The 15,477-nt window shown below is 48.4% G+C and overlaps 2 protein-coding genes across 9 annotated transcripts in view; both read right to left on the reverse strand.

Annotated features, from left to right (window-relative positions):
* Window positions 1-419: 419 nt before the first annotated feature.
* Window positions 420-12,810, reverse strand: ANHX (anomalous homeobox). Of its 2 annotated transcripts, XM_074159828.1 has the most exons (9): window positions 12,759-12,810; window positions 11,757-12,030; window positions 11,002-11,126; window positions 10,676-10,799; window positions 9,237-9,423; window positions 8,601-8,670; window positions 8,026-8,327; window positions 3,683-3,770; window positions 420-1,767 (listed from the first exon to the last, which is right to left on the reverse strand). In XM_074159828.1, exons 2-9 carry the CDS (start codon window positions 12,003-12,005, stop codon window positions 1,737-1,739), a joined length of 1,176 nt encoding a protein of 391 aa, XP_074015929.1. In that variant the 5' UTR covers window positions 12,006-12,030; window positions 12,759-12,810; the 3' UTR covers window positions 420-1,736. The 2 variants fall into 2 exon arrangements, with proteins under 2 accessions (XP_074015929.1, XP_074015927.1); XM_074159826.1 differs by lacking the exon at window positions 12,759-12,810 and having other exon boundaries at window positions 8,601-8,733; window positions 11,757-12,005.
* Window positions 12,811-14,031: 1,221 nt separating this feature from the next.
* Window positions 14,032-15,477, reverse strand: part of DEPDC5 (DEP domain containing 5, GATOR1 subcomplex subunit) — a 45,471-nt gene continuing 44,025 nt past the window's right edge. For all 7 annotated transcript variants that reach the window (XM_074159822.1, XM_074159825.1, XM_074159824.1 and 4 more), the window contains one exon: window positions 14,032-14,829. In XM_074159822.1, coding sequence (XP_074015923.1) covers window positions 14,534-14,829 — 296 coding nt within the window. In that variant the 3' untranslated portion in view covers window positions 14,032-14,533. The remainder of the gene's footprint in view (window positions 14,830-15,477) is intronic.

Consider the following 15,477-nt stretch of genomic DNA (forward strand, 5'->3'; position numbering starts at 1 on the left):
ATGAGAAGGCGGCAGGATATATTTGTCGCTGTTGCTACCGGCGCGGCGGACCAATGGGGAGGAAGCGGGAAGGCGGCGCGCGGCCGGGTCCGTCACAAGCGGCGGCGGAGCGTGGCGCTCGGGCAGGAGCGGGGCAGTCGGGAGCGGCCTAGCGCGTCCCTCAGGGGGGGTCTGGGACTCACCCAAGACCCCATTGCCGGAGGCAATAAACGTGAGCGGGGCATAACCCGTCCCAAACACCACTGTTCTCAACACACCACCTCCCACAAGAAGAAAATAGCCCTCAGAGTGAGATCCGCCATGGCCATGCAGGTCTTGACACACTGGTGTACCCAGGGCAGCTGGTGCTACGGTTTTAATATATAATTAAATACCGTGTGTGAGTAATCACACCCTTACCTTGAAAAATGAACCCTGGAGAAAGTAATTCATAACCTTTATTTGCTAACTTTATTACAAAAGATACTGGAGGCATCTACTTTGTGTATCTGGGGGCTGGACTTTTAGCAAGGATTACCCCTTTTGCAATACAGATCTAAAAAATAGCAGTAATATTTAGGGAAAATACCCAAAAGACTGCCCAACGACTTGCAGCGTTAGTTTTAAACCTGCATCAAGGCTCTGCTTTGCCGCCTGTGCCCACACACTCCCACACACAATTCTGCTCTTCAGTCTCCCATGAGAGGAGAAGACTGAGCAGAAGGAAGGGAGCTGTGCAGGGTCCCCAGGAGAGCTGCCGAGCGAGCGGCCTCCATCCAGCCAAACACAGCATTAGCCCCACACTTACTGCCCTGTGTAGGAAACGGAGCCTGCACGGCTCGGGCTGCTTCGCCGGGCGCTCGTCTGAATGGGCTGTGCTCGCCGGCTGCTGTCAGACTGACGCAGACCCCTGACGGGTGACACGACTCCCTGGCAGTTTCCATCCACCCAGATCTGGGGACTGAAAATGGATCAAGGGGGTTCCGCAGCTCACACCTCCTCCATTCATCCTTCTTTCCCTCAGTGGTGGGTAGCGTTAAATACCCACAACACTGGTATTCCCTCCTCCAATCCTGCAAGAACATAGACTCGAGCACTGAAAATTCTGCCATGCTCCAGTTTGTGTCATCTGTGGCAGTACGGAGCATGGAACACTCTGGAAGTTACACCTAGCAGTACAACAGAAACACAGGGACGAGAAATAGCAGTATTTTACCAGCACTTAGCTGAGACCTTATTTTCCAGGCCCAAGAAAAAGTTATCCAACATCCACTGCTCAGCAATGTAACTAAATTTTACTCTTTTCGAGTACAGGAGCTTCATTTACCTTCATGATCTAATGAAGGACTCGGATCTGACTGGTGCTATGGGTGGAAATACATAACTGCCACAGAACTAGTGACTTGATATTTTTAGCATCTACAGTGCAGCTTCAGACAGCTCCAGTAAAAAGCTACAATTCACAATGCACCTTTGATTTCCTCTATCCTTTGCAAAATTCTTAATGAAACTGTAACTAAAACAAACTTTGTAACTATTAGAAAAAGCCTTCATTCTTCTACCTCACTCTCTCCATTAATCTCCATGTCAAACCCCTCATCTCAAAAAAAAAAAATAAAATAGAAAAAAAACACAGGAAAGGATGGGGTATTTCCTGGGGAAGTGCAGGCCACATGGAGCATCTCTGCAGGCAGGTCACATCCGTCCCCCGGCTGAGAATTCGAAGAGCAGCCACGCTGCCCAGAACGTGTCGTTGGTTAATGGGTCACCGACCGGATCCCCCAGGACCTGAAAGACACAGGAAGGAATCAGAGGTTCACCACATCCCATCCGTACTGACGCAGCTGCTCGCGGTGGAACAGCTCCTTTGGGCAGACATTGAGGAGCACGAGGCCGTGGGACAGGAGGGAACGCCAGCAGCGAGGGCTGGGTGCAGGAAGGGACAGAGTCCTTGTTCCTCTCTAAGCTCAGGTAGGGTAATCCATCTGTACAGCACATGGGTGTAAAAGTGACAATCACAATCAGTGCACAATTCAATGCTTAGTAATTCAGGGAAGAGCAATTCCTTTCCCTTTGCCCAAGACACTGGCTCCTATAAAAGCAAGTAAATGACAGAGGGTAAGTCCAGGAGGAAATAATTAAGAAGGGAGTGATCACCTGAACAAGGAAACTCTGTTCAGGAAGGGAAAAAAAATATCTCCAAAATGAATTAACTTTGTTTGCTTGCTTGCTTGTTTTGTTTTGCTCTCATTTTGGCTCTGACAGGATGTATAACCTATGAAAAGCAAACTGAAAGTGACGTATGGACTAAAGGAAGTGTACCTCTGCACCCCTGTGGTTCAGACACAGGAACCAAACACCTGCACATCCCTGCAACAAGCCCAGGGCAAGTTGATTCAGCAAGAAACAGAGTGCCCAGGAAGTCTGTAGAATGCTGTAAAATGATTTACCCATTCAAGCTCTTCCTTTTCCTACAGAACACATTGAAATATGCAAAAATATGCTTTTTCTGAGTTCCTGAACTGAGCAATTGCTACACAGATCTGAAGATGTCCCCTTTTGACATCTGCAGGCACCACACAGTACCCCGCTCCCCAGCCCACACTGCACCGAGTGTCGTGTTTCTACACCATTGCAAAATCAGTGCAAGAATGCAAAATAGCAGGATGAAAACTCCAGCTACGGAGACTGCATCCTCTGGAAATCTTAGAAAAGGTTCATTCATTATTAATGCCCGAAAGCTTTCCTACTCGTCTGGCTCACATTATGGCTGGTAAAAAGGCCACTTTCCAAGATACAGATCTTTATATTGATGCTTTCAAAGGCTCAAAAGAGGTTCTGTTACTGCCCTCAGAGCTGCAGCTGCTTCCTATAACGAGGCCAGCAGATATGGTCTCCTGCTTTTCAAAATCCCTTTTAAAAAGGCTTTCTCCAGCAGCTTACACTGCAAGAGAAACAGAAATGGATACTAACTGTCAGGCAGACCAATACGTGTGAAGCCAAAAAAATAGCTCAAGGTACAGTTTAGATAGGGCTTTCTTGGGTCCTCTTTTTCAGTAACATTTGATTCACAGATGTGTTCCCACTCCCTTGAACCACCAGATTTCTAACATCTATTCTCTGCTGCCTTAAAATCACTGTAAGAATGCACACAGACTGCATCCAGATCATGGAAGTAACTTCTTTTATCATTTTCTATAATAACACTGCTCTATACACTGCTATCAGCCATCTCGAACAGTGCAAAATCCCTTTTCCTCAGCAGTAACACAGAACAAATGATAGATGTTCAGAGGTCCAAGAGCAGAGTCAAATTCTGCAGAAGCCCTCAGAGGGGAGGACCCTGGAGCAGCCACCTTGTGCCAGCTGCTTTCCACACTGCCAGGAGAACCCTCCATTGCTCAAAGTGTAAACGACACTTCGGATCTGCACAGGTTGCTGTGGCCATCATTTCAATGACATGTTTAGTAAAATCAGGGTCTGATGAGCAATCCAAGTGGAAAAAACAACAAAACCACCTCTCCTAGCATCTGCCCGGTGCTACCCAGCTCACTCTGAACTGGGTTCCAAAAGGTATGCTTAGATCAGACAGGTTCCATGCTAAACGTGATGTGAAATGGCACATCTCCTGTGTGAGAGCCACAGCTGGACAGTGTGCACAGGGCTAAGCTCCTGTCTCTGAACATCAGGTGGGTTCTCTTACCTGGCTTTGTCCCAGGGCCTGGCTTTCTTCCATGCAGGGTGCAGGAGCAGGTGGACACTGAGGCTCGCCAAGCACAGCCTGACAGGAACTGCAGAAAACACAACTGCATTTGTATTTATGCTCTACTCACCGCTTGCTGTAACGTTTTACAGCAGGACAAGAGGGTGAAGACTATTAATTCAATAGAGTTCTGTTGTCTACAAACCTGCCCCATTTCTCCAAATTGTCATGGCCTGAAAATACAGATTCTGCACTGAGAGGACTAGCCTGACCAGAAGCAGTATATGGGAATGACATCTTGATTTGCAGCTTTCCTTTTGCCCCTAGAACACTGGCCAGAAAGAAGATGTCTACCAAAATGTCTTTCCTGGAACGTATTTTAAAAACACGGATCTTAAGAGTCAAAACACGCGCACATGTGGCTTTAGACATAGCCACAACATTGGCTATGATTCTGCTACAGCTTTTCAAGGCCGCCAGTCAGAGCCTGGGGACACGGCTTCCCCGTCCACACCTCCCTCGGGGGCTCCGCCAACCTCTCAAAGAGGTCACAGTCTGCAGGCACTGGGTCAAGGAGGAGACACTGGCTACATGATGATGAGATGTTTTCTCCCTTCATCACCAACTCAAAGGTATCTGCACTCCAACACCACCCCCAGGAATAGCCCAGGGTATGAGTGGCCATACAGGCCCGAACCAAAGGTGCCAACTAATACAGGGTAGGAAAAAAGCAGAAAGAACAGGGCAAGCGTCAAGTTGCCCTTCCTTGGAATGCCCCCAGGTTCCAGCAATCAGTCTTGGGGCTCCTCTGCTTGAGGCTGCATTCAGGCAATTACATTCACTAATGACGAATGGACTCGGCCCCCTTCCCCCCCCCAAGAATGTGTCTCATCCTTTTTAATAGCCCACTTACACTGACATGCACAATGCCCTTAGCAACAAATTCTGAGATTTAATTAGGCAGCATGCCAAATGGCAGCCTCCTTTTATGCGTTTTGAAACTTGCTGCCTGCCAGTGTCGGGGTGCTGGGTTATCCAGAGGGGAGAGCCTGGCAGCAGGAGGATTCCTAGCACTCCGAGCTGGAATCCCAAAAATGCAGGCAGAAGTGGTAAGCTGCAGCGGACATCTCAGCATCGATGTTTTCTAAATCAATATGCTGGCTCATAAATGCAGGCTGTCTTGCTCCAGAGAGTTCAGTGTGCTTTTATGTTTGAAATGTGAAGCACGAGAGAGTTATATTCTGCATGAACCATTAGCTGGGCTACCTTCCACCTGCCCCAGCTCGAGGAGTGAAGAGGATATGACACCACTATCTGTAAAGACGAGCATCTGTTCGGTGTCCCACAGGGACTTCCAGTTCGCGAGCTGGATCAAACTCTCCTGTCAGGCAGCAGGAGCAGATGGAGACAGTCAGATTCCAGCCCGGCTCCCCCTCACACTCCCACCTCGCAGCCCTGTAGATCATCAGAGGTTTGGATACAGCCCAAGTGCGTAGGACCAACTGTAAAAAGCCCATGAAAGAAATCAACAGGAATTGTTCTAATAAGCTTTCAGGCCAAGTCCTTTCTTGGTGAGCACCTTTAAAAATGAGACAAGCAGATTAAGGGTCCTTTGGCTGACGTGCAGCTCTACCCCTGCACTTAGGGAGCAGTGAGAGCCTCTAAGTCCACTCCAGGTGGGTGACCCCAGATAAATAATTTCCTTCTCTGTGCTCTACTCTTATCTGTAAAGCAGGGATAACTGCCCTGTCTTTCCAGGACAGCAACACTCAAATGCCTCACAGTTTAAGCTGTTGACTCCTTTGTGAGTCCTCAGATGAGTGATGCTCATTGCAACATTATTGCTAAAGATGACTCTGGTGACACAATACCCCTCTCTAATCCACTAACTCTGTTAGAGGGCTCTGCCTGATAACAAAGGTGATGCCCATGCACTGCCACTCGCTGAGCAGTGATCTTACCCACGCGAGGTCTCCTGGCTCTCTAGAGAGAAACTGCAAAAAGGCCAAGATGAAATGGCAGCCTAAGCATCACTCATTTCTAAAGAGATTGCTGTTCCACAGCATTCATGGCACTTTGGGAAGTACAAGGTTTTGGGGAGAGCTGGACCAGGCCACTAAAGAGGGTTCAAATAACCATATCCTCACTAGAAGGTGTCAACGCAGTCACAAGTCCTGTCCCTGCCAGGAATCCGATAAAGGGTGTGTTGATTCCTGGCACAATAGACATACCCAACAAGGAGACATTCACCATAGATTTCTTGTACTGGTGGAACATATTTTAAAAATAAACATGAGCTCACTCTAGAGTCAGAACACGCAATTTTAAATCCAGCCAAAATATTGCCAGCAAGCCTCACTGAGCCTTCACGATCTTCAGCCACTGTTTAAAACTGCGAATCCCAACACACAGACTGAGGTGGGTTTACAATGCCCAGACCCAGGCTCCCCCCAGCAATTCAGAGCAAGGAGTCTGAACAAGTGCATGGATGTGAACAAGTGCAGGCACCAAGCCAGCTGGGAAACAGGGGTAAAAGGCAGAAATGTTTTTAGCATGGATCTGGGAGGCAAAAAAACCACCCTTTATCTCCAGTGAATCACTGCCTTCCCTTGTTGCCTGACAAGCCACAAAGCCTCTCCGTGCTTCTGCTTCCTCTTCTTTAAAGTGGGAATAAAACTGCTTCTACCTGCCTCTTTGACACATTACTGACAGGGTCACGCTAGCACAAATGCTGGACAGTGTCAAGCAGAAGGGTTATGAAATGGGGCTACTGCTCCTGCTCTGTCTTGCAGGTCAGTAAATCAAAGGAACCTCATCATGTCTGTTTGGCAGCGTTTATTTTTATGTAACATTATGGAAGTTTTATAACATACGGAAGATGGCACAGATTTTTGTTGTTTTGCATTCTGTGAATTTATCTCAAGTCCCAGAGAAAACCTGCAGTCTGAAACGTTTGTTACAGGTGGAAAACAGAAAGAGAGAACAGTGCCTGTCTTTCTGTCTTCCAATTTGGAAAGCCTCCACTACGGAAGAATCTTGTCATGAGGTTATGAAGCTACAAAAACTATTTTAGGATTAAGTACGGGCCTTACCAACCCAGCCCACAGAATCAGCTCTGACTGCATCAGTGTAGGTCATAATATTCTGCCAAAAAGAAAAACAGACAAATAACCTAGAAGTTAAACCTGCTTTAAAGAGAGAGGTTCATATCTTTCCTGATTAGGCTGGTCCCAAACCTCCTTTGTGCTACACTGTAAAGACATAGACACTTACACAGCATTTCCCACTTCCAGTGCACAGATATAAATATCTGCAAAATACCATGGACACAAGGAGAGAGTCAGCCCCCTGGAACGAGATGCATCACCACATTCTTTTGCAACCCTCTTCAACAGGGGGATTGGGACAAGGCTAGACCCACAGCATCATTGTTACTCCTGCCTTAAAGAAGCCCTGTGCTTTCCACCCCCTTTACCTGTGGGGAAGAATAGATTCCAGGGTCCCTAGCTGTCCTTCTCTAAGGATGAAGCTTGCAACCTCTAAATCTGACTGCTGAATGAGTCTTCCTGAACTGGCCTCAACACAGCCACCTTGAGGGACTCTGCTCAAGGGAGCTCTGACACCTGCTGAAATAAATGCTTGTATTAAAGACAGTTACAGATAATGTGACCCCAACCTCTGACCCAGCTATTCCTCCACTCCTTGCTCCACATTCGGCAGAGGCTGGGTGAGTGGCAGTCACAGCACTTCCTGTTCTGTGGACCTCCAGCAAAAGCAGGTGGACATCACTTACACATCCTATCAAGGCTATTCTGAAGAACAGGGAGAAGAAAAGAGATGGTAGGAAAGCTGAACAAGACTGGACAGGAAGGAAACAGAGAGGGAGAGAGAAAGAATAGCAGGAAGGAGAAAGGAAAGTGAGAATGTGTTGCTGAAGACGAGCACTGTGTCAGAGTTAAAAAGTTCCCAGCCTCTGCTCAGAAGAATGACAGGCATTAAAAAACCCAGAAGCTTGCCAACTGACAAGGTGAGCAGACAAACCTGAAGGGATTCTTCCAATGGAAATGTCAAAAAGAATCCAATTTGCTGGAAATGTGCTATCTTATGGAAGCATTTACAGTTTAAGCAAAGGAGTAGGTAAGAATGTAAATTTAACACCTTTAAATCAACGGGTTTTCTCACTGAGCTACTATGGGAGCAGAATTCCAGAGCTCAAGATAAGCCCTGCTGCCATTTGTCATGACAACGGAAAGCCACTTCAGTGAGCTGGAGTGTTCACAGCAAAGAGAAAAAAAAAGCTTAAAAACTCTGAAGGTCAACAATCCGGGTGCAGTTTTACTAACCTTCTAGACTTGGGGTCCACACGGAGCCAGAAACTCCTCTAGTGCTGCAAGGGGGCTGCCACATGGGCAGCCGTTCACCTGGGAAGGCGAGGGACCCGCAAGGGCACAGGACAAAGTTATCCAGGTGGGGGCTGGTGTCAGTACTGCTCCCAGCTTCTCTGGGCTGCAGGACAGTGGAGCTAAAGCAGGTTCCTGGCTCCAGCACAGCCTCAGTGCAGAAAGGGACAGGTTGTTCCACGTTGTGAGTGGTCAACCAAGCCTTGCTTGTCCTTGCTTCATACAGCTCGCTGCTCTGCATACAGCTGTAACGATGGAGAAAATACATCAGCCAGACATATTGCTTTGCAAAGAGGGGCACCCCCCCAGCTAAACCTTTGAATCCTGCCCTTGACAGCTGGGAGATTAACTGCTGGGTGCTCTGCCTGCCTGATGCTAGGCATGGACCATTCCCATCTATGGACTCAAGACTCCTAAGTCATGTCCCTTGGGAACTGACGTGAAAGTCACTTCCATGAACAAGTTTCAAGGCTGCTTTACCTCTGAACTCTCCCTGTAAAGACTTTTTCATACATCACCTGGATTCCAGCATCTTTAAATATGTTCCTTCAGGAGGCTTGTCCAGATCTGCAGCTGACTGCTCCCACCCTAGGTCACAGGGCATGAATGTTATCTCCATTTGCTCAGAGCTGGTGCCTACACAAGATCCATCTGAAAGGTGCAGGCCGGGCAGGTGAAGGAACACTAACAGGTACTCCAAAAAGCAATGAAACAAGTCTAATTTGCCAAATGCAGCAAGACCCTCTTATTCCCCGTGACTGAAGTTTGGTCAAGATTCTGTGAAGGGGCATGGAAATACTGGTTTTACTGGAGTACTGCCCTGATCCCAGAATCTGAGAGCTAAAACCTGCTGCCTCCCAGGTATTTGCTTTCATTTGGTGCCCCTTCCCAGATGGGCATCTCTTTTCACCTGTCCTTGCACAGGCCTTATCAATGTTTGCTCTTTCTACAGAGCGACAGCCTCCAGCCAAACAATGAGAGCCTCCAGCCAAACAATGAGGTCCTCCACTGAAGTAGAGTCCTCCAATGTCCACTTGATCCATCAGCAAATAGATGGTGTTGTGGTGAAGGAATATCTTTCCCTTCCCAAAGGAATTTTAAATTGTTTTTCAGCTTTCTGGACCACATCCTAAGTCCATTAGGAAGAGACGAACCTGCAGTTTGTGGAGCGTATGATCCTTTATCCTGCTGCTCCTTCCTGTGGTAAGTCACAGCCCTCTCAGGACATGAGTTGTTGAGCTTTTCCTTCGGAGGGAGGCAGGATTTTTGACGTCGTCGATAATTTGCAAACCAATTATAGACCTGAGTTGGCTGCAGGTTCATGTCCCGAGCCAATCCCTCCTGCAAACCCACGTGTAGGGAGAGATCAAGGGAAAAAGAACAAACCACATCCAAATAATCAAGCTTTTCCCTTCAGTTCCAAAAGCAGCCCAGCAGAAGAGCTCTCAAACCCAGAGACATTTGTTCGCTAGGTCTCCAATAAGTCTATGTGAATTCCATTGAGGAGACGGATTTATAAACTCAGAAGAGTTGTGGGAAAACACACATTCCACCCTGCTCCCCTACTCAATTTTTTTGCTAAAGGAAACCACATATTGCTATTTTAGACTGCTATATTTAAACATAAAACCTCATCAAAGCATGCTCTTCCCACAGAATGACAGCTTCACATCACTACCATGACACTAATAGGATAAACACTAATGCATTTACCGTATTAAATAATTTTCACAAACTGTGAGCAGTATAAACATCTGTATCGCGTTCACAGAAAAAACTCTGCTGTATTAAACTGTTAAATAATGAGATCACCTAAGTGGAGAACGTATTGGGAAATTCATGCCTAAGTGATCACTGTATCCTGACCTTTTAGGACTTAATTGTGCGACTTCATTATGCTCCCAATTCAGATTGGTTTTTTTAAATGAAAATTTGGAATTTGTTGCCACTTTGTGAAAAGGGTAAGAAATAAACCATCTTTACGTTGCAGAACTATTCACCAGGGCATCCTGCCTCACGTGAGAAGGGTGTTGGAAAAATTGAGCACCAGAGAGGCGGACTTTAAAGACTGGATAATCAACAGGGATTACTGAATTAATTCATGTCACTTTCATTACAAATCTGTCCCTGTCCAAATAAGGCAGGTGCATGCATACATCAAGACAGGCTATTCTGTTTTTAAATTCTGTGAATTTTATGTGATAAATCAGTACAAAATATATTCTGGGGAGCAAACTGCAATTTTATACAGGCTATAATGCAGTCAATCACAACTATTTATCACTGTAATACAGCTCTTCTGAGCGGTGGTTGTTTCGCTGCCTGTGCTCAATCACGACAAAATTAGAACTGTTAAAAACCCAGTGAGGAACTTATTTCCCCTGATCTTTTTAATCAAAGCAAGTAAAATTACTTAGCATGAACTTGATATTTTTTTAAGGAAACCTTTAGGGAAAGATCAAATATTGGGAATCCCAGCTGCCCCAGGGCTTCTGAAAACAAGGATTTAGAATAAAGCCAGTTACAGACCCCTGCTCGCGGAATTCTGCTTTTGTGTGACAAGGAGCCCTGACTGGAAGTAGCGTATCCCTACCCGCTGCTCCTTGTTTGGATTTGTTGTCACCTCTGCAGCAAACCTTTGCAGTTGCCGGCGTACTTCATCTGGATAGTTTCGATTCTTCAGACCTTCGGGACAAAGGGAAATAGGTGGAGGATTCCTGTACACAGGAGAAAACAGGATTAAAAAGGACCCAAAAAGAGTCATTCACGTTCATGGGAGTTTTCTCACGTTGCCACAAGTAGTCAAAACGCCAAGAAAAACCTAGCTCCGAGAAGCAGCCACCTTGAGATGCAAAACCAACCCCTGCACCTGCTAACTACAGTAAAGAAAAAAATTTTGGTTCCCCCATGCCGTGGTACCTCTTCCTGGAACGGAACTTCTGCAGTGGCGTCAGAAAATCCGTGTGGTGTTTCTCCATAACCCTCCGGTAGTGAATCTCATGCCAAAGTTGCACCAGCTCCTCCTTCTCTTCTGCCTTGCAATGCTAAAACAAAATAGTAGGTAAGCAAACCCTTTCCAGGTAGTCAGTCAGGCTTCCTAGAAGGGAAAAAACCCTCAATGACTAGAAACTTACTCAGAAATTCCTACTGGTTTGACACGGCTGGTAGCATTATCCAAGCATATGGCCCGCTGTACCTTCCCTAATGCTCACAGGGAGGTACCTGCCTAATTCCTCCTTTTCCCCTGGAGAAAAGGGCTACATTATCAGATCTAGGGGCCAAAATCCCTCACCCTGAGTGGTGCCATCCAGCCTTCCTCAAATCTTCCCATCCCGGCAAGCCCTCTATACTCGGCCTTCCCAAGTCTTTTACGTCCTGAGCCCTAAGTTTGTGAAAAACTCCAAGAACCACCACACTAGAGAACAAAAATCCTGCTTTCACAAACTACAACCAACCCCATAATCACCTAATTACCTTCTTCCCCTTGGCTGATTAACAGTAACTGCCTGTAGCAAAGCCTTTGTCCTGTGTTTCAGGGTCAACCATGGCACACGGATCGCCTTCCCCTGCCGCTCACCAGCTGGAAGCGCTCCACGTGCTGCAGTTTGGGTACCTCTGCACTAACGGCTCTACTATTTTTCCTATTACTGAAGAAACAAAGGACACATCCCTACCTCCAGGAGCCTGCAGGCTGTGTCGTGCTGCCTGTTACGGATGTGAACGAACACGCAAGCTCGGACAACGTGGATGTTAGTGAGAAAATACATCTTGTGTTTGCATCCCATCACGGCCCCAACCAGCTTCTCCAGACTTGGAGACGAGCTCTGGAGGTCCTGGCAAAGCTGTCCTGCGAGCTCCAGCAGCCTGGCGGGTGGGGGATCCTTGTTTTTATTCCTGTTTAACATGGCCATGAACCGCTTCATCCTTTCGTCCTGTTGGAAGCCTTTTCTATGCAATGCACAAAGTTGTGGTTAGATAAAAAACTATTCCCTCCTATTTTTAGCTTCTCTGTTATGCTTTTCTTTTTTTTTTTTTTTTAAGGAAAGAAATTCACTGTGCTGATAAAAGCAGCCCGAGGACCTCAAAACACTTAAAATAAAACTAGGCCTAAAGCAGCCCTGAAAGGCTAAAACCACACCAGGTTTGCAGTTGAGAAAGCAGAGCTCAGAAAGACTCATTAAAACTTGCCCTAAAAGCGGGAGGGTGAAGGCGGAGGCCAAAGCAGGAGGGCTGCTGCCGGGGAACCGCACACCGGGCTGGTCCCCATCGCCCCCACAGCTGGGGACGCTGCGGGGGGCTGGCAGCCAGGCAGCACCCCCCGCACACACACGTGTCCCCAGGCCCTCTGCTCCCGTTCAGAGCGGGTACCCCCGCACCCAGCGCAGCACAGGAAGCTTTACATCCACCGCTTATATGTTAAAACTACCAAAACATGAAGATATCCAGGTGAAATTAATGAGGTTTTTTTTTCTCCCAAATGGCGTGGGACAGGCCAGGGGCAGCCGGCGGTCACAGCAAAGTGTAACTCAAATGACCCTCGGGGCTCTTTTCTGCCCGTTTTCCCGGGGAAAGGAGTCCGCCGCGATCCCCCCCCCTCCCCACCCCGTGCCCGTCGGGTCCCCTCGGGGACACCCCACCCTCGGCCGGGACAAAAGGGTGGAAAAGCTGTTAAATACCTGCGAGGCTGAGGAGCAGGGACAGGGACACCCCGGCAGCCCCGTCCCCTCCCGAGGCAGCGGGAAACGCAGCCCGGGGCGCCTGAGCCCGCCCCGGCCCCGGCCACCCCCGCGGCTCCCCGGCCCCGCTGCCTGTCCCGCCGGCCCGGGGGAGGGCGGCAGGTCCCCGGTACGCCCCGGGGAGGGCGGCAGGGCCTCCCCCCCGCCGCAGGGCAGCGCGGGGAAAGGCCGCGTAGGGCTACGCGCTCGGCGGGCCCCTGCGCGGAGGCGGCTCTGCCCCGCACGGCCGCCAGCCCGGTCCCGCGGCAGCCGAAACCTCACCCGCGTCCGCAGCCTCCCGCGGGGGAAGGGACAGGAGGTTCGGGGCGCTGGAAGCGATGCGGGGCCGCAGGTCCCGGGCTGTCCCTGCTCTCCGCCCCCGCCCCGCCGGGACAAAGCAACCGCTACTTCGGGGGTTGAGTCCTGTAAACAGACAGCAGCGAGTTGGTTCCACAGCAGAGTATTTTTTAGGATGTCAGTGGGGATCAGACACACGTGGATAATTCTGACACACTGAGATGAACTGAGGGAAGAGGCACCACAGCTCAAACCCCCCCTCTCTAGGTGGGCCCTGGCTGACAACAGCTTGAGTCATCCAGACTCTGTTTAGGGTGTCAAACTCAAGCAAGCAGCTGTGATTTTCCGTGAATCGGGTCTGAACACCACACAGAAGGTGTCGGCCCTCTGCTGACTTCAATTTATGGAGGACAGATAACAACAGTAATGGTCTCTCAGCAGGAGTCAACAGCCCGCACACACACAGCCCCACCGGGTGCACCTGAACCCACCCTGAACCCGCTCTGAGATACCCACCTCACGCGAAGCCCACACACCCTACGTGAGCTTTCTCTGCAAAGACAAAGACTACATACTCGAGCGCAGGCGTCTCCGCTTTGCTGCCTGCAGACACAGCCTAAAACTCTGCTCATAACCCACCTTGTTCCTCCAACCGGCAGCACCTTGTGTTCAGTTGCCCTCAATTTCTCCCTCCGCTTGGATGCTGGCCTCACAGGACAGTCACTGGCTTCTTGCTCCTGTTGCATGACACTGTTCTAGACCCAGAGCTGGAGACACAAAGTTCTGGATGCTTAAAGAACAAAGCCCCACCATTGAACTTCAAGCATTTCATTATCATGCTGGACATAAGAACCACTATTTCCTTTTGGCAATTACTCTCCTTTAGTCCCCAATTCTGTACTGCTGTCTGGAGTTACAACAAAAGACCAGGCCTCTTGATTTGCTGCATTTTTACTTATTTACAGGTATGAAATTTAACAAGTGTCTCGCATTTTATCTTACATATTCACACAACCAGGTACACCTCAAAAGGAAAGAGGCAGGCTGCCCTCGGGCACATCAGATGCAAACGGCACCCATCATTTCCAGTGACGGTAAGCTGCCACCATCACACCCTGTGCTGAATCTAACCGCCCTTGAAAACCAAGTGCGTGCTCCCTCCTCTACCTCTGCTCTAACTGAAGTTTTGGCAATCAAGGACTGCAGCTACTTGAAACCACGCTGAGGTCGGGTGATAGATGTTGGCAAGCCAAGAGCTCAGATTCTCCTTCCAAGGGCTTAATCAAATTCTGTTGAATATCAACAGCAATATCGACCAGGTCCTCTCGGAGCCTCGAGATGAATCCAACAAGGAGGCTCTTTTCCACTCATCCTTCACCTCTACTTCCTTGCCACAAGGTAAAGCTTCTAGCTGTCTCCCTTGGAGATACCACCCTACCTCAGGGAGCACTGGCATGCATCTTATCTAGACAGTCACTCCAGAACAAGACGAGCCGGCTGTCTTTGTTCCAGCAGAAGTCTGTAAAGTCTTTCAGCAACCGATCAGCAAACTTCTCGTCCCCAGTGGCGCTGGACCGCCACGTTTTCGTCAGCATGGTGTTGTAGGCCCAGTTGTAGCCAATGCGCTCTTCGCAAAACATGTTCTGGTTGGTGGAGCTGGTGGAGTTGCGCCGGCGTCGCTGCTGCCCACAAGAAAATTTCCGCTTGGAATATGGGAGCTGCAAAAACACCGTCCCTGGAGGAAACAGACAGGACTTTAGCCTTAGGCAGAGCTAAGTCCCTACGATTGGTAGCTGACTCACTAAATTCTGAAAAGGAAACTGGACTGAGTTTCATTTCATTGCCTTTTAGCAAGATAAAATGGGATACGCTTTTCCTCCTTCGCTTCTACATGCAAATAACAACAGTGGGAGAGAGCACACTTAGTCCCGCCTTTCTCTTGGTAGAAGGGAATGAAGCAAAGACGTAGGCTCTGAGCCATCTTTCTAACTTTACATCAATTTCCATTCTCTTTTGCAATTTTCCAAAAGCTTTCTTCCTGTCATTGTCTTCATGCCTCAGCAATCCCTCTGAACTGTAATATGCCATGCACGGAGCTTAGTTAGAAGTGCTGAGAGATCACCAACATTTATGGAAAATAACAATGAGAGCAAGTGGATCCTAAATGCTTTATCTCCCACACAGTGTGTGCGGGTAGAGATGCATCTACAACTGACCTTAAGCATGAGAACAGAGCACTGACTTGTCTCAACACTTTTCCTTCCTTCTAGTTTCTAGATACAAATTTATTTACACTACACTTGGAATAAGCTCTGCCTTATTTTACTGTCATTTCTCCATCCCCTGGAAAGAAAAGTTTCAGAGACGCAACAAAGCAAGGTTT

Source organism: Numenius arquata, chromosome 16, assembly GCF_964106895.1.
Source record: "Numenius arquata chromosome 16, bNumArq3.hap1.1, whole genome shotgun sequence".
In the NCBI taxonomy this organism is placed as follows: domain Eukaryota; kingdom Metazoa; phylum Chordata; class Aves; order Charadriiformes; family Scolopacidae; genus Numenius; species Numenius arquata.